The sequence below is a fragment of the Pseudorca crassidens genome, chromosome 10 (genome assembly GCF_039906515.1).
Source record: "Pseudorca crassidens isolate mPseCra1 chromosome 10, mPseCra1.hap1, whole genome shotgun sequence".
In the NCBI taxonomy this organism is placed as follows: domain Eukaryota; kingdom Metazoa; phylum Chordata; class Mammalia; order Artiodactyla; family Delphinidae; genus Pseudorca; species Pseudorca crassidens.
Window position 1 is genome coordinate 62587441 of NC_090305.1, and position 21325 is coordinate 62608765.

At 42.3% G+C, this 21325-nt stretch overlaps 1 protein-coding gene and 1 long non-coding RNA gene across 3 annotated transcripts in view; one reads left to right on the forward strand and one right to left on the reverse strand.

The window, feature by feature from the left end:
• Nucleotides 1-21325, forward strand: part of LOC137232318 (uncharacterized) — a 557085-nt gene that overhangs the window by 34543 nt on the left and 501217 nt on the right. The window lies entirely within an intron of this gene.
• The window catches only part of ENTPD3 (ectonucleoside triphosphate diphosphohydrolase 3), a 34638-nt gene that overhangs the window by 1869 nt on the left and 11444 nt on the right, over nucleotides 1-21325 (reverse strand). Inside the window, exons 4-10 of the mRNA XM_067754002.1 lie at nucleotides 20387-20504; nucleotides 12900-13050; nucleotides 10387-10546; nucleotides 9207-9440; nucleotides 3809-4081; nucleotides 3500-3610; nucleotides 2380-2517 (exon numbers count right to left, since the gene is read on the reverse strand). Of these exons, the coding sequence (XP_067610103.1) occupies nucleotides 2380-2517; nucleotides 3500-3610; nucleotides 3809-4081; nucleotides 9207-9440; nucleotides 10387-10546; nucleotides 12900-13050; nucleotides 20387-20504 (1185 nt within the window). The remainder of the gene's footprint in view (nucleotides 1-2379; nucleotides 2518-3499; nucleotides 3611-3808; nucleotides 4082-9206; nucleotides 9441-10386; nucleotides 10547-12899; nucleotides 13051-20386; nucleotides 20505-21325) is intronic.

Below are 21325 nucleotides of genomic sequence, written 5' to 3' on the forward strand. Positions count from 1 at the left end.
AACTAAGAGCCCGCGTGCCGCAACTAAAAAAAAGATCCCACGTGCCAAAACCAAAAAAAAGATCCCACATGTCTCAACTAAAGATCCCACACACTGCAACTAAGATCCCGCACACAGCAATGAAGGTCCTGCGTGCCGCAATTAAGACCTGGTGCAGCCAAATAAATATCCAAAAAAAAAAAACATAAAAAAAAAGAAAAGGTCAGTTTAAGTGGGAAGCAGACTTCGTCAGTTTCATCTGGTAGTTCCATCAATTTTTGTTTACATGTTTTTCAGCTATTTTATTAGATGTATAAATGTTTCAAATTTGCAATCTTCTATCCTCTCTATCTCAAATGATGCTCTTTATCTTAGACAATTTTGTCGGATATTAAAAAGCTACACCAATTTTTTTTTGTGTAGTATTTGCCTGATAGTTAAAAAATTTTTTTTTAACTTTCAAATTTTCCATGTCCTTTGAAAATGAACAAAACAGAAACAGACTCACAGACATAGAGAAGAGATTTGTGGTTGCCAAGGGAGAGGGAGGTGGGGGAGGGATGGATTGGGAGTTTGGGATTAGCAGATGAAAACTATTATATATAGGATGGCTGAACAACAAGGTCCTACTGTATAGCACAGGGAACTATATTCAATATCCTGTGATAAACCATAATGGAAACAAATACGAAAGAGAATATATATATGTATAACAATCATTTTGCTGTACAGCAGAAATTAACACAACATTGTAAATCAACTATACTTCAATAAAATTTTTAAAAAACCCAAAAAACGTTTCATGTCCTTAAAGACGGTTTCTCTTATAAACAACATACACTTCATTTAAAAAAATCCAATCTGACAGTGCCTTTTAACTGGTAGGTTTAGTCCATTTATGATTGTTGTGATTATTGATATATTTGGACTGCTTTCTAATACCTTAGTTTTAAATTTTCAATAAGTGCTATTTCCCTATGTTTATTTTTTTCATTTATTGCCTTAAAAATGATATAAATATGTTCCACTTTACATGATGAGTGTTTCAGGCCACTCTTATGTCCCTGTATCCTATGACCCTCAACCATACCCCCATCACATTGGATATTAGCTATACTAGAATTCTGGATTGTTATAAATGCATTCTTCTCTTTTACTTTTCTTTGGTGTTAGTTTTCTTTTTTCGTTTTTAATATAAATTTTAAGCCACAAAATCATTTATTCTTACTTCCTATATTTTTATACATCTGGATTTATTTCTCTTCTTATTTGATCACTTCCTCCAAAAATATTTTGGATGTAAATCTTTGCATGGCAAATCTTCTGAAGTCTATTTATACCCTCACATTTGAATACTAATTTGACTGAGTATTAAATTCTTTATAAATAAAGGAAAGGAACTTGAAACCTAGAATTCTGTATCTCCCCAAATTGGTATTTAATGGAAAATCATTCCCCATTCTCATAATTTACTTTCCTGGTAATTAGATTAATTAGAAACAAAGCTTGGAGAGTACATGCCACCAACAGTCCTTAAACATCTCCAGACATCCTTAATTTTTATAGATGACTCAGTTTTATCTATGTAAAAGTAAACAGTCACAGGCCTAATGCTGGATATTGCTTGCTTTAATCTAATTATTGCCGAAGCTAGCATCGAACAGACTGACTCCAGACATACTTCAGGCTTTACATCTGCTATTCTTGAAATGAGAAAACCCTCCCAGAATCTGGGGAACAGAGTGCTGGATGAAAATATCAGCAAGGCTGCGTCATAAAAGCAAGGTACAGAGGCCCCTCACCAAATAGTCACCTCGTAAGAGCTGTCATTCCAGCACTGGACCATTCTGGACACTTGAGAGTGAATACAGTGACCTCAGACTCATTCTAAGATCAAATTCTTATTTAATGCTGCTTATTTAATCCCTGTTCTCTGAAGCATAGATCTCACTCTGACATTTGTGTAAAATGGAGAGCAATTAGTTACTATTCTCTTAACAAAATTGTTACATTTGAAGCTTCTTGTCAGGATGAAAAGTCTCTGTTCCTTAACATATTTATGTATTCACTCAACAACATTTACTAAGCACCTTCCATGTTCTCAGCCCTGTGCTGAATGCTAGGAATATGAGGATGATAAAACAAGTGCTGCCACCACGGATCTCAGAGTCCACGGTTCTTGGCATCCAATCCTTAACTCATGTGGAAGGTTTCTGATGACCACTTCCTCTGAATTCTCCATCATCTCTTCTCATAAGCTCACCAGGGATCAAGTCTCATTGGCTCCATTTAGCAAGTTAAACCCCAAGTCCCACTTACCTTCTACATTTCGTTCACACACATACACACAAGCATCTGTTTTGAGAGAAAGAGGAGGAAACAGTTTGTGCTTTGACTTACCTCTTTTTTAAAATGTATTTGGGGCCAGGTGTTCTCGGTGAATTTGTATCCATTTACAAGCAAGTGGTAGATATAATGGGCTGAGAAGCAGTAGGAGCGAGCATACTCCTCATCAAACCGGGGGAGCAGCAGTGGGAGCTGAAGGCAGGTTCAAAACAGGGAGGAGGCAGGTTTTAAAACACACATTTCAGGGACTTCCCTGGTGGCGCAGTGGTTAAGAATCTGCCTGCCAATGCAGGGGTCACGGGTTCGACCCCTGGTCCGGGAAGATCCCACATGCCGTGGAGCAACTAAGCCCGTGTGCCACAACTATTGAGCCTGCGCTCTAGAGCCCGTGAGCCACAACTACTGAGTCCGTGCGCCACAGTTACTGAAGCCCACACGCCTAGAGCCCATGCTCCACAACAAGAGAAGCCACTGCAATGAGAAGCCTGCACACTGCAACGAAGAGTAGCCCCCGCTCGCCGCAACTAGAGAAAGCCCGCACGCAGCAATGAAGACCCAACGCAGCCAAAAAAAAAAAAAAAAACCATTTCAGAACAGCTTAGGTCAGCTGTCATATTTTAAAGAATCTTATCACCCAGAATTTAATAATTAAAATTACTATAAAATAAATACAATGATAAAAATATCCCTGTTTTATGTTCATTTGTTTTATTTATTTTTTATGTTATTCCACATATACGTGATAACGTACAGTATTTGTCTTTCTCCGTCTGACTTATTTCACTAAGCATAATACCCTCCAGGTCCACGCATGTTGTTGCAAATGGCAAAATTTCATTATTCTTTATGGCTGAGTGATATTCCATTGTACATATACACCATATCTCCTATATTCCCCCCCACCAGATCCCTATACAACATCACAGAAGAACAGTCTAAGTTTATAGAGTGCTTATGACGTGCCAAACACTGTTATAACCATTGTGCCCATGGTTAGAACATTAATCCACAACGCAGCTATGAGGTGGGGTCCCTTACTATCCCCATCTTATGGATATGGTGAAAGGAGGACAGCATAAAAGTCAAATTCACATACATACACATGCACACAAATGGAATCTACTCTGCTGTACTGTTTCGTACCAATATGGATCCTTTCTCTTTGAATACTGACCTTACCCCAATTCTGTGAGCAGAAATTCCAGGTGCTTGAGTTGAAGGTGTGCAGGGAAAAACTACCCGAAAGGTTGAAAGCACTGGCTGTGTAGTAGAATCCTGCAAAAGCCTGTAAGGAAGTCGTGCAGAAGGAAATAAGTTCTCAGAATGGGATATAATATGGAGATTTCAGAATGGGATATAATATGGAGGTTTCAGGGTACTGAATAAGAAAGTGGGAAACAGCTCAGCAGAGGAAAAAACAGAAAGGTGAGAAAGAAAAATTCAATGGGGAAAAAAAGGAATCTTTCCATAGTTTTGCCCTTACCAGAAATGACCTTTTAACTTTTGGCTGATATACGCCATTGAAGGAACAGACTTCTCGGTCATGGCAAGCACTGAAGTTAAATAGGGAAGCCACCTTTTCCCTACACAGTGATGGGTCCCCGGTTCCTTCAAAAGTGATGATGTTGTTGGGATCATAACTTTCAGGTCTCAGGTCCTCTGTACACAGGCTGCCAAACACATATGCCTCAGTGAAGGTGGTGTTGTAATTCCGAGGGTAACAGGGGTTGGCAAATGTGGTTTCAGTGGTATAATTCTGTAGGTACAAGAGTGAGGTGTTAGATATCACTGTTTTGTGGAGGCCCAAGTACAAATCCTCAGTGCAAATCCTTACTGTTGTCCCCCACCAATGCCGAGAGAGAAACGGAAAAAAGGCCATTCTGCGTCAATGTAGAAGGGAACTCCCAGGTTGTCTAGATAACTCAAGTCAGGGTGGGGGGATGATCACCCTGCACCAGGCACAACACTAGGCTCTTGCTTACACTGTCTGCTCCAGCCCTTACCACAGCCCTGTGAAGCAGGTTTTATGAACTCCATTTTGATGAGAAAACAAGATATGTTTAGATTCATTGACCATTTTGAAGAGAATGTTATCTATCCACCTAAAAAAATAATTCAAAAGGTACAAATAAATATATTATGAAAATTAAGGCTCCCTCCCATCCACTTTCCCCACCCTTATTCCCTCCCTGGAAGTAACCACTATTGCCAGTTTTGTGTATTCTACCAGAGATTCTGTGTATACTTCTTGTATGCATGTGCAAATATATTTTCTTTTCTCCTCTCTTTCTTTTTAAAATTTAAAAATTAAAAAAAAACTTTTGTTTTTAATAAAGTTATTTATTTATTTTTGGCTGCATTGGGTCTTCGTTGCTGTGTGCAGGCTTTCTCTAGTTGTGGCGAGTGGGGGCTACTCTTCATTGTGGTGCGTGGGCTTCTCATTGCGGTGACTTCACTCTTGTTGCTGAGCACAGGCTCTAGGCACGCAGGCTTCAGTAGTTGTGGCACGAGGGCTCAGTAGTTGTGGCTCGCGGGCTCTAGAGCTCAGGCTCAGTAGTTGTGCCTCATGGGCTTAGTTGCTTTGTGGCATGTGGGATCTTCCCGGACCAGGGCTCGAACCCATGTACCCTGTATTGGCAGGCGGATTCTTATCCACTGCACCACCAGGGAAGTCCCTAAAATTTTTAAATCATAAATGGCAGTACTGTATACACACTGTTCTGCCCCTTGCTTTTCTTACTTAAAAATATATCTTTGAGATTTTCCTTTCATTGTAAGTGTAAGAGTGGGTTTTTAGTAGCTGCATAGCACTCTACTGTACAAATAAACTATAATTTATTTAGGGAGTCCCCTCTAGAGGAAAACTTAGGTAGTTTCCAATCATTTGCCTTTACAAAACAATGCTGTAATAAATATCGCATTACACAGAAATCTTCGATCCATTTGTAATTAATTTGGTATTAAGATTGGGATTTGATTTTACTTTTTGCAGATGATTATCCAATTTTTATCTATGGTCAAAAATGTTCCCTTTATCAAATGCTGAATTCCAAAATGTGTTTGGTTCTATTTATGGACTCTCTTTTCCAAGAAATTGGATTCAAACTCTAATTTCAAAGCTACTAAGGCATATTTTACCCCCTACAGTAAAATCTTGACCCAGAAAACACTTAGCCCAACTCTTTCATTTTACTGCTGAGGAAACTGAGGTACATATCAAAATAATGTAATCATTTAACAAAAGGCAGTGGTAGGATTCTACACAGAATCCTACAGAAGTCCAACACTCATCCAGTATAACTGACATGAGTGTTCTGCAGAAAGATCTTCATATGACTCTGTGGAGGCAGCAAACAGGCCCCCTTCTGCCTTAATGGTGTGAAAAAATCTATGGTGTTCAAAAGGTCTTATGTCTAATTTGTAACGTATCATGCCATGGTCACCCTATGGCTGAAATATTCGTTAAAAGAAAAAAATCAAATCAACCAAATGATTATTTAGTTTCTCCCTCCAAAGCTGCCTTATACTTTTAAAATAATTAAATCATTTCTGGCTTGGCTTGGAGAAGAAGCAAGATAATATAAATTATTTCTGGCAGAAGAAGCTCAGTAAAGATTATTTCACTTCTCTTTTTGGAGTGTGAATTATTTGTTATGGCATTCCTTAAATATAATTTGCCAGTGTGCCAAGTTGCTTAGGCCCTCAACATTCAATAAATCTTCCCTGAATTTAGTGTTTTCAGGGCACTGGCATGAAAGGGTCATGTACTTTCTTTTATAATAAAATGACCAATATAGTTTTTCTTTTTATATAATGGTATTTGGAGTATTATGCACCTATAAAAGTATTAATTTCAAAAGATGTTTAACAACACAGGAAACTGCTCACAATATATTGTTAGATTAAAAAAAAGCTGGATATAAAATTATATGTAAACCATATGAAGCCAAATTTGTAAATACTATACATATTCCTGCATGAAAACAAAAACTGGAAGAAAATGCAATACTGTGTTGATGGTGGCTAATTCCAGGTTTTGTTTATTATTTATATTTTTTATGTCTGTATTTTCTAATTTTTTTTTTCACTGAACATGTGTTACTTTAAAAACAGAAGAGGACTTCCCTGGTGGCACAGTGGTTAAGAATCCACCTGCCAGGGCTTCCCTGGTGGCACAGTAGTTGAGAGTCCACCTGCCGATGCAGGGGACGCGGGTTCGTGCCCCGGTCTGGGACGATCCACATGCCGCGGAGCGGCTGGGCCCGTGAGCCATGGCCGCTGAGCCTGCGTGTCCGGAGCCTGTGCTCCGCAATGGGAGAGGCCACAGCAGTGAGGGGCCCGCGTACCGCAAAAAAAAAAAAAAAAAAAAAAAAAAAGAATCCACCTGCCAATGCAGGGGACATGGGTTCAACCCCTGGTCCGGGAAGATCCCACATGCCGCGGAGCAACTAAGCCCATGAGGCACAAGTACTGAGTCTGAGCTCTAGAGCCCGCGAGCCACAACTACTGAGCCCTCGTGCCACAACTACTGAAGCCCGCGTGCCTAGAGCCCATGCTCCACAACAAAGAGAGGCCACTTCAGTGAGAAGCCCACGCACCATAACGAGGAGTTGCCCCCGCGAGCCACAGCTAGAGAAATCCAGCATGCAGCAATGAAGACTCAACGCAGCCAAAAATAAATAAATACTTAAGTATTACTTTAAGTGTTACTTTAAGTAATACTTACGTCTTACTTAAAGAGGAAGAGAAAGTGAATTCATGTCCCTAACGTCTAACATGCTCTCAGAGTGAGACTTGAGCCCTGGGGTGACTGGAGACTCCTTTTTAAGAAAATAATTTGCAAAGTGTATATCTAGGTGTCACTCTCACCACACTCTGTAGCCCCTTATATTACAGACCGGGAAACGAGTCCTGGACTGGTGGCATTTACTCAGCCAGTTCATGATGCAGTAATCTTTGGGAACCTTCTAAGTTGGGGCTTGGCAACACATCTTTGGGACATGAAAGTATTGGTCAGGCAAGTCGGGACATGCATTTGTGGGTGATCCTCATCACACCTGGATTCTTCCCCTCACCTGAGTCAGAAGGCTTACAGTGCAGAGCCACCCTCTCAGGCATCCAGATGTTATCAGGCAAGTTGTAGACACACCCTGTCCCTGTGACCTGACTATCTGTAGTGAGGGGCTGGGGTCTCCCACCTCTGCCCCCAGTCCTGGGCTCACACCTTGAGACCTGCATTCTCAAACCCAAATGAGACCTCATCCAGGTGGAGTATTCACTTCTCTACTGTAGACTGTTGGGTACATAGACATTCTTTAATAAACATTGTAGGCGTGTGTGCATAAAGACACACACACACACACACACACACACTCTTCCTCAGTGTCAGTCAAATTTAAGAGGTTAGCTTCTCAAACCTCCACTCATTCTGGAAAAAAGGTGATTTCACCTGCTTCCCTTTTCCTGTCTAAAGTTCAGAGGAGCCCCTGCTCCACCCTCCACCCCCACCAGGGCCAGAGCTGGAGGAAGGGGCAATAAGTATTGCTAAAAATAAAAGGAGAGAGAGAAAAGAGGAGCCCCAGTTAACGAGGGTTGGTTAAGCTCCATGTGGGGTTTGGTTTGGCTGAGTGTAGGGTGGATATGAGGGTCTGGAGTGGGCACTGAGTCTTCTGAGCCATGGAAGTGTAGCTCAGGGCTGCCTGCAGGGTCCCCGCTCTGTCCTTCCCAGGAGTGCTCAGGCTCTCCCAACAATACATGTGGCATGCATGTGTAGTGGGGCTCCACCCTTTCCTGTGAGGCTGAAAGAGAAGTTTTGGGAAGAGGGCCAGACCTGGAGGGTGAATTCTCACCACCTACCTTGCATGACTACTCAGTAAATATGGGGATCTGAAGATGTGACTTCTGCTGATGACACTTTTGTAAACCAGCCCAATTTTCTACAGGCTAATGGCTGGGGAATACTGCTTCCTTCTTCAGTGACCAAAGTAGGTTGCAGTGGTGGGGCTTAAGCTACTGATGCTGTGTCCACTATGTTCATAGGCTGACCCAGCTCTTGTCTCCTTCCCCTGGGCCCCATCAGAAGCCAGGATCTGTGGCCTCCGGTTGGCCCCATGCCCCTCTAGGTGATCAAGCCTCCTTCCCTTCGTGTTCCCTTCATCTTCATCTTCCCTTCTCAGCCATGGCTGAGATTGATGTCCCCTTAGCACTGGAGTTTGGGATCTCAGGTCGCATCCATGGTGCTAGTGCCCTTGCTGACACATACAGTACTAATGTCAAGTTCATATTAGTGACAGCCTTCTAGTTGATGCCTGAAGTAGCCATCTGTGCCATGGAACATTTACCATATGAATTACTGACTGATGTGATGGAATTCGGCTGCTCTAAGACCCCAACATATAAAGGGCATGAAATCTGCCTAATATAGGCTCATGTAAAAGAAGCCTGAGCCTGGGGAGGGCTCTGCCCTCTCCCCTGTCAGCAAGCATTTCCCATATGATCACTTTTATTATTTTGTCTGCACTCAGGGGAGTCTCAACATTCTCAGGTTTATTTAGCTACTGGTTTAAAACAGCTTGTGTCCATAAAGGGATCCCAAGTCCTGAATCATTTATAAAACATCTGGAGCTCTGGAATTTCCCTGGACTTCTGACTCAGATACACTGGAAATGGTCAACACATCAGGGAGAGAGAGAGAGAGAGAGAGAGAGAGAGAGAGAGAGAGAGAGAGAGAGAGCGCTTGGACGCCCACAAGTAAACAGGAAAATGCTGCTGTTTCCATCCATCTTCTAATTGGAGTGGAAAGGACAGACCCCAGAAGGCAAGGCATCTTCCTCTCAGCTAAGACCCCTGAGGGAATACCCGTTGCCCCCTGGCTCAGGTACCTGAAGGAGAATTGCCAGAAACCTCTTCTCAGCCTCATTCCGGCCATAACACTGGAAGCTATGCGTGTAGAGTGTGTACTCATAGCCATACAGGGACACCTTCACGATGTCACTGGTGTTCAGCCCCACGTTCTCTTCTACCGCGAAGGATATTTGGGTGGAGGCACCGCCTAAATCCAGGGCACCTGTGGTCTCCTTTCCGTTCGGATGCACCCACATATGCCACAGGCTCTTCTACACAGTAGGAAAAGGAAACAAGAAAAAAGACCAAAGGTACCATCTCTGATTGGCTAGGGTTCTTCACCCAAGACCCATCTCTTATTGCTAAGAAATATGACATAGGAAGCATTCAGGGCCAGATCTCTCCTTTATTTCAGGGGTGGTGAACTCAAATGCTTACAGGGACTGTACAGGCAACATAAATGAGTGAGTAGACAATAGGGAATGAGGTGTATACAATAGGGAATGAGGTGTATACAGTAGGGAATGGTGGGGCCTGGGGCAAACTGGGGAATGCATGAGCTATACTCTGTTCCAGTTGGTTGTTGCCATGCAGGAATGTGAGTCTGCTGTGACCAGCTCCTCCAACTTTTGGGGAGTGAGGGGGGCAGGAGAAGCTAGAAATGTGGATTTTTATGTGAATTTTCCAAAATATTAACTAATTTAATTTAATTAAAAATGTATTCAAGGGGGAAGAAAATAGGTCTTAGACTGAACATAGTATGGTGTCCTCTGCACCAAAGGAGCAGGGAGTATGGAGACTGGAATGTGAGGAGACCTGAGGACACAGAATGAGTTGGGAAGAAAGCTGCCTGAGGGCTCTGTAAATTCCAGATGGCTGTGTGGGGCTTCTTGGAAGGGTCATTTTCCAGGTGTCCTTCAAAAGACTCATAGCCCACTGCTAGATTTAGATCCTTCCCTGCCTCTAATTTCTTATTAGCTAGTAAAATGATGATATTCCCCCTCCCCCATGCATTTGGTCCTGTTTAGGATCCACGGCTTTGTCCAGCTATACATGTCTTTTCTTAGCTGTTGTATCATAGATGTTTCCCTAATTCATTACATGATAGAAACAATGCAGGACACGTGGCCCTGTTGGCATGTACCTCAGCTTAAGTTACCAAGCACAGGGGACAGGATAAACAGCAAGATTAAAAACCATGCATTTGTTTTCACACACCTCCAGGAAATTTCCCATTAAATAGTTGGCTGTAATCCATCCATAAATCCCTTCCTCTTGCCCAGAAATGATTTGAGCATCCCTAAAATCAAAGGGCTGAGACTCGAAGTAGTTTTGGATGCTCGCAAGGACTTCATTAGCTGCTGTTTCGTTTTGCAACCTATGCAAGGCACAGAACACAAAAGGCTGAGTGCCCAGACAACGATCTTAAAATAACCCCTCCACCCACTTCAGGCAGGGACAGTTTTCCAGATGTATATAAGACATGGCAACCCCCTGTACAAGTTGAAGCCTCCCAGGCAAGGCAGGATGCACCTGTTACCTGTCAAACTGCCAAGCAGGAAAACAGCTACCAGTAAAAATACCACTTGTTCTCTCCGCCCCTACCTGTTCCTGTCCCTCTCTCTAGCAACCAGCTAATGAAAAGAGCCTCCTACTCAGTCACCATTGCTCTGTCTCAGATCAGCAGAGGAAAGGAGATCGGTGAAGGCATAGGAGTGGCATAAGTATCTCTTGGGGCACCATATAAAGAAGCCCTCATCAGGCCAGAAGGAAGGGGAGCTTAGGAGGGAGGGGGAAAGGAAGAGGGATGAGTTTTCAGCTGTCCCAGCTTTGCTCTTTGGGAGGGCTTCATCATGAGGGGATATGATGGCCATCATGACTGTCATTGAATTGAAATTCATTAGTGTGCTGACCCATGGAGGAGTGGTAACATAGTGTTCATATCACCCATGATGTAGAGTAATAATATCGTTCATCTGCTGCCATTTTATGAAAGAAATCTCACTTGGGAGACTCTTTTCCCTTTCATCAGTGGGTTAAGAAAGCCAGGGGCACTGGCTCACTCTTGGCTGAAGAAGAAGAAAGAGAAATGCTACAAGCAGAAGTCCATTCCAGTTCAGTAGCAAATTATCACTGCTTGGAAAATAATTAAGAATTTTCCTAGTTTTATTAATTCCCATCCCAGAGATTCTCAAATTATTGTTTTTTTAATATTTGACTTTTCTAGCAATTAAAATATCAACTAGTTCCTCAGAAGAAATGGATCACCATCAGAAAGTTTCACAAGGAGGCATTAATATTTAATTTATTCAAATGCGACATTCACTTTTTCCCCAACTGGCAAACTTTTGTATTCCATGGTTTTTGTCATGGGCTATAAATTACAGAGCCTTTGAATGATTTCTCGCGGAGAGGACTGGGAGAAAAAAGCAACCAAGAAAGTTGGGTTCTTTGTTTCCATAAGAAAGAAAAGGCAGAAGAAGGGAATTTCTATGACATTTCTATTTCAGGTAAACGCAATTATTTTGAAAACACACTGCAGATTCCAAGAGTAAGCAAAGAAATCTGACTTCTTTCTGCATTCTACTTGGTCAACCAGGACACAGGAATAGAAAAAAGGAGAGGAAAACTACAAGGAAAGGGCTCAGTCCAATTGAGAGTGCTTCATGATTTTTTTTGATGATCATCTTAAAGTGACTCTGTTGTTCCTTTGTATTTTCTTCATGCCCACATGAAGAAAATACATGTAATTTTACATTCCTGGGATCACAGACAAAGTGGCTTTGAAGCAGAATGAGTGTCATCTTTTGGGGAGAAAGCCTTATTTTCAAAGTTTAGGGCAGCATCTACCCTTTAATTTAGGTAGATTTAAGTTTGATGGGTTTTTTAAAAAAACTATTTTTCTTTTAATTCAAGGTCAAGGAAGTATTATCATGGAGAAAAAAAAATGAAGAGAAAGGACATTCAAAAACAACGCAACTGGGCTAAAAGTCATGGCTACAAATTTAGAAGGAACTGCTTAATTGAATGAAATGAGATGTTTGTTTTTATGTAATGCCAAAGGCTTTGGGGTGAGGAGCAGAAATCCCATTATTTGAAAGCAGATCTCAGTGACATTTTGTACATGGGTAGAAGCTACACAGCTTAGTAGTATAGTGGGTTGCATTTAGTGGAGCCGGTTGTCCACAGGTGTTAAAATACCAGGAGTCAGGGCTTCCCTGGTGGCGCAGTGGTTGGGAGTCCGCCTGCCGATGCAAGGGACGCGGGTTCCTGCCCGGTCCGGGAGGATCCCACGTGCCGTGGAGCGGCTGGGCCCGTAAGCCATAGCCGCTGGGCCTGCGCATCCGGAGCCTGTGCTCCGCAACGGGAGAGGCTACAGCAGTGAGAGGGCCGCGTACCTCAAAAAAAATACCAGGAGTCAAAAACAGTTTCTACTTTTCTAGAAAACTAGAGGTACATCCCATGATTAGATTTCATGTCACTTTCCTTTATTTTCCAAGCTCTCAGTAAAATCACCATGGGGAAGGGAATCAAATATAGAACTGTTTCTTTCTGAGTATTAAGATAAAGACTAAAAGTTTCCCAACTTTTAAAGCCTAAATTTATGGCAGAATATGGGCTTCTTTCTTTTGGATTTATTCCCAGAAATAGAGTTACATTCTTGGAAAGAATTCAACACATTCCTGGTTATTTTGGTCCAAAGGGCTCCTTTGTGCCATTCCAGCCCTTACCTCAGCAAGCGCATCCCAGCTGTGGCCCCCAGGTAAATGCAGGTGGATCCATGGAGGTGGGCTGGAATGTGCCCCTTGACTTCTTGCATGCAGTCCTCAAAGGCTTTGGGGGCATCTTGAGGGTTTTCCCCATAGCTGGAGATCCCAGAGCCTGAAGAGCAAGCAGTCAGCACTTCTTAGCCTTCCCAGGAACCAACAAGAGCAGTACAACTTTTAAATATAAGATAAATCAGCTCTGGAAATTAATGGGTTTTTGTAGGGGGCTGAAAATTGTGTATGTGCTAAGTTCCATGTGGTCACACAGATGAGTCAATTCCCAAAATATGGAAGGAAAGAATTATAAAGGTGAAAAAAGTAATGAGCCAAGACCTGCTTTAAAAAAAAAGTTCTCATCATGGAAATTTCAAATATAAATAAAAGTAGGGAGAAGAGTATAACAAACCCATGCACCCATCTTCCAGTTTCAACAATGATCAATCTTGCTCCATCTGCACTCTCACATTCTCTCATCATGAAGCAAACTGCAGACATGGTATCATTCCATTCTATAAATATTTCAGTATGTATCATTAAAAGATAAGAATTCTTTTAAAGAAACATAACCATAGTCTCATTATTCTACCTAAAAATCTTAAAAATAATCCCTTAATATAATTAAATATCTAATTAAGTTTCACGTTTCCTTCATATTCATATTTTTTCTCTCCCTCTCTCTCCCTCCACCTCTCTCTTTCTATCTAGTTTGTTTGAACTAGGGCCCAAATAAATTCCATCCATTATAATTGGTTGGCATGTCTCAAGTCTCTTTTAATATATAGATTCTGCCCCCCCTTTCTAATTTTTCTTTGTAATTAAACATTTTTTTCCTTGCAATTTCATTTGTCTTATAGTTTCCCACAGTCTAGAATTTGCTGATTGCAGCCCCATGATTCACTTAACATGTTATTTGGTCCCAGTTTTTCTCTATAAATTGATAACTGAATGCAGAGGTTTAATCAGATTCAGGTTTGAACTTTTTCAGAAAGAGTAGTTTATAGGGATGTGCATTTCCAATAAGACGCACAAGCATCTGGTTGTTTCTCTCTTTGTGCTGTTAACAGGCATCAGTGATCATTGCTTAGGTCCATTCATTACTCCATTAGGGTTTATGAAACGCTGATATTTTATTTCCATCATTCTTGCTTCACTTGTTACCTAAAATGCTTTTATAAGAGGAAAACTTCCTCATCGTTAACTATTTGATTACCCTATACAGTTTGTATAGGGAAGGCAGTGGATAAGTGCTTGATTCTTTCCCTTTATTTACCAGCTTAAAAAATATAGATTGCATCTCTAGTATCTACCTAATTTAACCAATAAGGGATTTTGTTCGTTTGTTTGTTTAAGGGCATATGAATCTAAAGATATATTTGATATGTTTCAATTCATTGCAGTTACTATTCTTATTGGTGGCCTATCTTGTCCAGTGGCGCTCTCTTCAATTTGGCAGCTGAATCCTTTTGACATGATCCCAGAAACCTTTAAGAACTTTTCTGCTTTCTGATATGATGAGATGTATCAGTGACCTATAAATTTCCTGCCCCAGGTCTGGAGTCTGCTGTTTTTCCAAGGAATCCTGGTTTCTTTTATTGAGTAATGGTATTTAGCATTCAAAATTTGGAAGCTAGGTTGCTTACTGAAAGGCTTTCCAGAAGACAGACTTAGAGCAAACTTTATTTCAAGAGAAAACACATCATGAATTCTTAGTGGTATTTCTAATTCAAAACTTCAAGTTCTTCCTTGAATTCATTGATCTTGTATCTTTATCTTCCTTTTACTAGCCTGTTTCCCAGCCCCTCCAACTTAATAACTCATTAGCTTTATTTCACAATCCACACACAACAGTCTCAGTATGACAATGACAATACCAGCACTACCACCAATTATAGGATTATTGAAAACAATTTAAGATTTTTTGAAGTTCTTTTTGTCCTTACGGTATATCCTATTAGGCATGTACAAGTGTCCATAAATGAAGCTTTCTTGAAATACATACATGCTAATTTGTCTGCATATTGTCTATGGCTGCTTTCATGCTAAAGTGGGAGAGTTAAATGGTTACAACAGAGATCATATAGCCAACAAATGAAAAATATTTATCCTCTAGCTCTTTACAGGAAAAGTTTGCTGTCCATTGACTTAGATGATTTATAGGCATCTCCAGCTTGATATATTTGAAACCAAATTCCTTAATCCCTGCCATGGCTCCAACTTACTTACCCTCAGTGTTGCCCACTCTAAGGAGATGGTACCTTCATCCATGCAGTTACTCAGGTCAGAACTAATGTTCAGGCACCATCAACCAGAATGCTGCATACTGAATCTATCATAAAATCTTTTTGGCTCTACTTTCAAAATACTTCTCAAATCTGAGCACTTCTCACTCCCTTCCCCAGAACTATTCTCAATCAGTGTTTCTCAACCTCAGCACTACTGAAGTTTTGGGCTGGATTATTCTTTGTTTTGTGGGCTGTCCTGTGAGTTATGTAATGGTTAGCAGCATCCTTGTTCTCTACTACTAGATGCCAGCAGCACGGCCAGCCCCAGTTATGAAAACCAAAAAATGTCCCAGACATTGATAAATGTTCCCTGGGGGGCAACATCGCCCCATGTTGAGAAGCACCAGTCTAGGCCAGAACACCAAAACGTCACCTCCCACTTGCACTGCTCTAATAGCCCTGGTTTTCCTGCTTCTAATCTTAAGTCTCTTGACTACGTATTCTACATTGACAGAGTGACCCGTTAAAATTATGTCGTATCGTGTTAGTTCCCTGATCAGAATCTCCTAATGGCTTCCCAATATACTTTGAAGAAAATTCATTTGAGTAAATGTCAAACCCCTTACTGCATCTCAGGGTCCTCTGGGAGCTGGCCTCGGTGACAGCTTTGGCCTCATTTCTCACTTTTGTTTCTCTTACTCGTTCTGCTCCAGCCACATCGGCCCCTTTGCTCTTCCTAGAAAATGCTGAGCAGCTGTCACCCTTGGCATTTTCTTTTGCCACGCCCTCCTCAGCACATTCTTCCCTCAAACAGGTGCACGGCTCACTCTCTCATCTCAACTTGGCCTCTGCTTAGCTATCACCTTCTTTGCTCTCCCATGAAATAGAATGATCACTCTATATCCACCTAGCTGGCTTAGTTTCTCCTCACAGCACTTCTCCCTGATATCATATACCCATTTATTTATTCTGTCTCCTTCATTAGACTGTAAGTTCTGTAACAGCAGAGACTTTGTATATTTTGGTTATTTTAGAATTCCCAGTGTCAAGAACACTTACTGGCAGACAGCAGGCACCCAATAAATATTTATTAAGTACAGGAATCAAGCAATCAATCAATCAATGAGATTTTCACATCAGCTCACAATACTATAGTAAGGGGATTGTGTAGTCCAATCTAGAGCAAACAAAATATATTCTGCCAGAGCTAGTCTCTGGATAGGAACTGGTTAGGAGCCTTGCTAGAATGTGGAAATATGGGGTATTTGAGCATGTCCCTCGGGGGCCTATTTGCATAAGTTTCCTTAAGCCTCCCAGAGGGAAAAGGAGATTGGATTCATAGGTTCATGGGATACTGGGATTCACAACCCCAAGAAAAGAGCTATAACTGCTATTCCAATCTGGGAAGAGAGGGTTGGACAGCTGGCACAAGACTTACTTGAGGTCGGACAAAAGCAAAAGACATGGGCAAGGGATGCTTTCCAACACTGTAGTGGCCTGGTCCCTAGAGCAACTCTTTAAGGTATTTCGGTGGAGGAGATCGTTAAGTTTAGGCTCTAGTGGAGTTTAAAGAATTTTTAACTGCTGGTTTAAAGGGAAAACATGAATGCCGCCTGTGAGAGAAGGCAGCAGGTACCCTGAGCAGTGCCTCCTGCAGAAGAGATGAGGGGCAGGCAAGGAACAAGTGACCCGGAGGGAATGGCTTTAAAACAAGCAGCCAGAGCAATAGGCACCAGCATGGGGACCAGCAGCTAAAGCAGCACCCAGTGAGCTCACGGAAAACAGCACCTGAGGACTGGATACTCACCAGGGACCCCCTGAGAAAGAAATTTCTGAGGCCCTGGGCATTCGGGAAACACTGTAGGGCAAAAAAGCATTCACCAACCCCTCAAACTGGCCAAGGCAGGGGAGACCTGGGGAAATTTGCAACTTAGAAACTAGAAACCCAAATTATGCTTGGCGAAGCTGCCTGTCTTTCAGGGGATGACACTTGCCAAACTTTAACTCTGTAATTTGAGCTGTAATTTGTGGTCTTCTGGTCATTGTGAGTATATATGGATCCCTGAGGCTACTGTGATCAAAGGGAAGATCCATTTATGGATGTGGTGTGGGCTCCATGACCCTGCCCCTCCCCTAAATCACATCCAGGGTGGGCCAAGGGCCCCTACCCCTGAGAGACTGCCTGGGTCTCTCCCCATGAAAGTGCCACCTCTTTCTACAGCCCGAGGCCATCAGGACTGACTTGGCTGAATTGCCCTCCCGGGTATAGAGGCAGATCTTACAACTATGTTAGAATAACCTTTTAGCAAGAATATCCACTAGGAACTCTAAAGTGTGGTGCCCCATAATTAATAATAACTAACACTTATTGAATGCCTACTGTATGCCAGGGATTTGCTACCTGCTTTATATATATATTATGTCATTTAATCTTCAAATAATACCTGTGGGGTGGGTATTACTATTATTATGCTTTTTAGTTTAGAGATAAGTGAGTCAAGACTCAGGTTAGATAATTTTCTAGAGTTCCCACAGTAGGGATAGGGTGACGTCTTAATCACTGTCGTACATTATCCTCTCCACTTGGAGTGACTGGTCTCTCTTTCCTAAAGAAAGCATCCTCTTTGCTGCTTGGGGGTGAAGAAATGGCTCAGAAGTTAGGAGAACAGAGATGGGATCTCTGGCTGAAGTTTGAGCGACGGTGCTGCCGCTTATGAATTGTGGGTAACAATGCAAGCAGTACTCAGAAAACATGGAAGTCCCCTGTTGCGAGGAGCCCAGAGAGGTGCCGTGCAGATGCCTCTTCAAAGAAAGGCTTAGTGTCTCAGCGGTTAGCTCCTTTGGGGTTTGCCTCAGCTGCAGAGAGCTGCCTTGCTCAACATCTTCCCAGGATGGCAACATCCAATGACTGACAGTGATGGGGGGACCACAGCCCAGCCATTTCAGGCCATTCATACCCAATGCAGGACATCTCTAATTGGCTGGAGCTCTGTCAGGCCTGGGCTGCAATCTGACTTCTCTTTCTGTCCAATCCTCCTTCTTCTGCCTTTCTTCAATGGGTGCGGATCGCTAATCACTCCCTTGCATCCCAGACTCTGTCTGGACATCTTAACTGTGACACCTATGTCCCAGGGAAGGCGAGCTCCTGGTGCCCTCCATGGAAGGGCAGATGATCAGAATGCACCCTGGTTATACAGAGAAGACTCCTGGTCTCCCTATGGGAAAGGCTAATTCTGCTTCCCAACTTTTTCCATGCCATCACTTGCAAGAAAGTATTCTATTTGGGCAGCTCATTGAGGGAAATGAAGGAGGTTGCTTGGGTTGGGAGGACTGGTTCAGAGTCTATAACTTGTCCTATAGGCTGAGGGTATCCCTGGAACCCATTCAGGACATACTGGTTGGGAAGATCCAGGCCAAGTCAAAGATCATAATGCTCTAAAGAGGGTGGTGCATACATACACACTCACTAACTGGGCTTGACTATGTGGACTAAAGGCTTAATTGTAAAAGGCAAAATTATAAAACTTTTTTTTTTTTTTTGGCTGCTCCATGCGGCATGTAGGATCTTAGTTCCCTGACCAGGGATTGAACCCGTGCTCCCTGCAGTGGAAGCATGGAGTCTTAATCACTGGACCACCAGGGAAGTCCAAAACTTTTGATAGAAGAATATCTTTATGACCTCAGGATAGGGAAGGATTTCTTAAATAAAACGTACAAAGTGCAAACCAAAAGGGAGAAGATTGATAATTGTACCTACATAAAAATTAAGAACTTCTCAGAAGATATCATGAAGAAATTAAAAAGACAAACCATAAACTGTGAGAGGATATTAGCAACAATATGATAATAATACTAGCAAAGCATTCATATTCAGAATATACATAAAGAATTCCTAGGACTCAAAAGGAAAAATTCAAGCAATTTGGTAGAAAAATGAGCAAAAGACATGAACAGGCATTTCACAGAAATAGAAAGAGTCATAAATATATAAAAAGATACTTATTAGTTACCAGGGAAACACAAATATTCATCAACAGCTAAAAATGAACCAGATATTGCTACTCATTGCAGCATAGATGAATCTTAAAAACCCAGTGGTAGTGAACAAAGCAAATTACAGAATAAATGTTTGCTTCTAATTAAATAAATATGTGCTTGATTCCATTTTCAAAACCAGGAAAAACTAAATGCATAAGGACAAAACTAAAGAAGAACAAGTAAACCATCAATCTAACATTCAGAATATGTTGTGGAGGAGGCAGGGAGTGCGTGGAGGGTCATTAAAGATGTTGATGCTGTTCTGTGTCAAGAGTCGGGAGCTCACTGGCCATATACAGTTCACCACCTTCTATTATACAGCCTGTGAGCTAAGATATTCTTACATTATTTTTAAATGGTGGGGAAAATCTTTTTTTAATATATTTTGTGGCATTTGAGAATTATTTGAAATTCAAACTTTCAGGGTCCATAAAGAAAGCTTTACTGGAACAGAGCCACAAACGCCTACTGGTTTACAGATTGTCCATCTCTGTCTATCTCTTCCTACCCACCTCCCCATCATATACAGCCAACTGGAATATAATTTTCCTATTGGAATACAGTTTTCCTTGAGTTTCTCATGTTTATGCATTATGAGCAGAGGCACTGACTGCCTTTGTTCTGGACTATTTTTTCAAGGATATTTGCATAATGAACAGGCTCAGAAGATATAGTGTTTCCCTCCAGAGCAAAAGGCAGGTACCCATTATAAATGTTTCAGATTCCCTAATCTCAGGGTTCCTCTTCTGTAACATAACCCACTGTGTGAGCAGGTACCATCTGGCCCTTTTTACATCATCTTGTACAAATTGGGGCTCAGAACCAGCACAAGAAAATGCTGATACTCGGGCTACAGCTGTTTCTGTGAGTAATAAACTCTCCTTTGTTTCTGACCCAGGAGTCTTGGGTCTTCCACCAGCATCCATGAAAGTGCGGCAGGGTAGAATCTCACACCATTCACAGTTCTTGACACCCGCCCCCCACCATTTTACAGATGAGAAATCTGAAACCCAGAGAAGGGAAGGGACTGGCCTGAGGTCACTGTACTGATGAGTAGCAGCACCATCTCAAGGTCTCATATTTCCATGACACCCAGCCCAGTGCTCAGTCCTTGCCTCTGGGCAGCATCTCAGGACTCCTGCAGGCCTCTGAAGGACATTAGGACATTCCCTTTCTTCCCTTGGGCCTTACCTTTCACGCTACATTTGAAGGTTTGACTGACTACTCCAGTATTATTCTCCTTCTCTGCTGGCCATTGATACACGTAGACTGTGGTTCTGGAAGACCCGGCATCGAGCACGATTCCATACTGAATAAAAGGCGGGGAGGGAGAGTCAGAGACAGGCATCTGAGGACCCCTTTTCCCAGGGGGCCACCGAGAACCCTGAGTCCTCCCAAGAGCTTAACCCACACTGCTTCATTTAGGTGGGAGCTGACCAAAAAGAAAAAAACTATTTTCTCTAAACCAACTTTGTCTCCATGGACTCTGGATGGAGGGGTTGGGGGGAGATGGGTCCAGTGTTCTAGGCCACAGTTCTCAGCCTTGGCCTCACATTAGAATCACTTGGGGAGCTTTTGAAACTCCCAATGCCAAGGCTGCAGCTGAGACCCATTAAATCAGAATCTCTGTCAGTGGACCCAGGCACCAACAGTTTTTAAAGCTCCTTTGGTGATTCCAGTATGCAGCCAAGGTTGAAGATGAGTACCCCAAAGATCTTGCATGCACAGACAGTCTCCTGATTCCTCCTCATCCAGACTCTGCGGGGGTCGGGGAGGGGGGCGCACGGTCAGAAGCCACCTTGGTCTCAGGAGTACAATGAATAGTCAGTCACCTGCTGCCCTCTATTCTCCAAACTTCCAGGCCTATCAGCCTGGGATAAACAACCAAAAGGAAACCATAGGTAGGAAGTTCTCACAGGGGAGTGACACACTGATATCTGCATTGGCCTTCAGAATGAAAGTATTCCTGCTTAAGGAGGAAAAAACTAAAATACAAACGAATGTTGACATATTATCCCACTTAGGTGACGTGTGTGAACAAATGGACAGGAGGGTATTGCCAGCCATCTCACGCAGCTTGAGGCAGGTACCAGGGAGCTTCAGTTGAAGGTGTGGCCCAGCCCAGGCCCT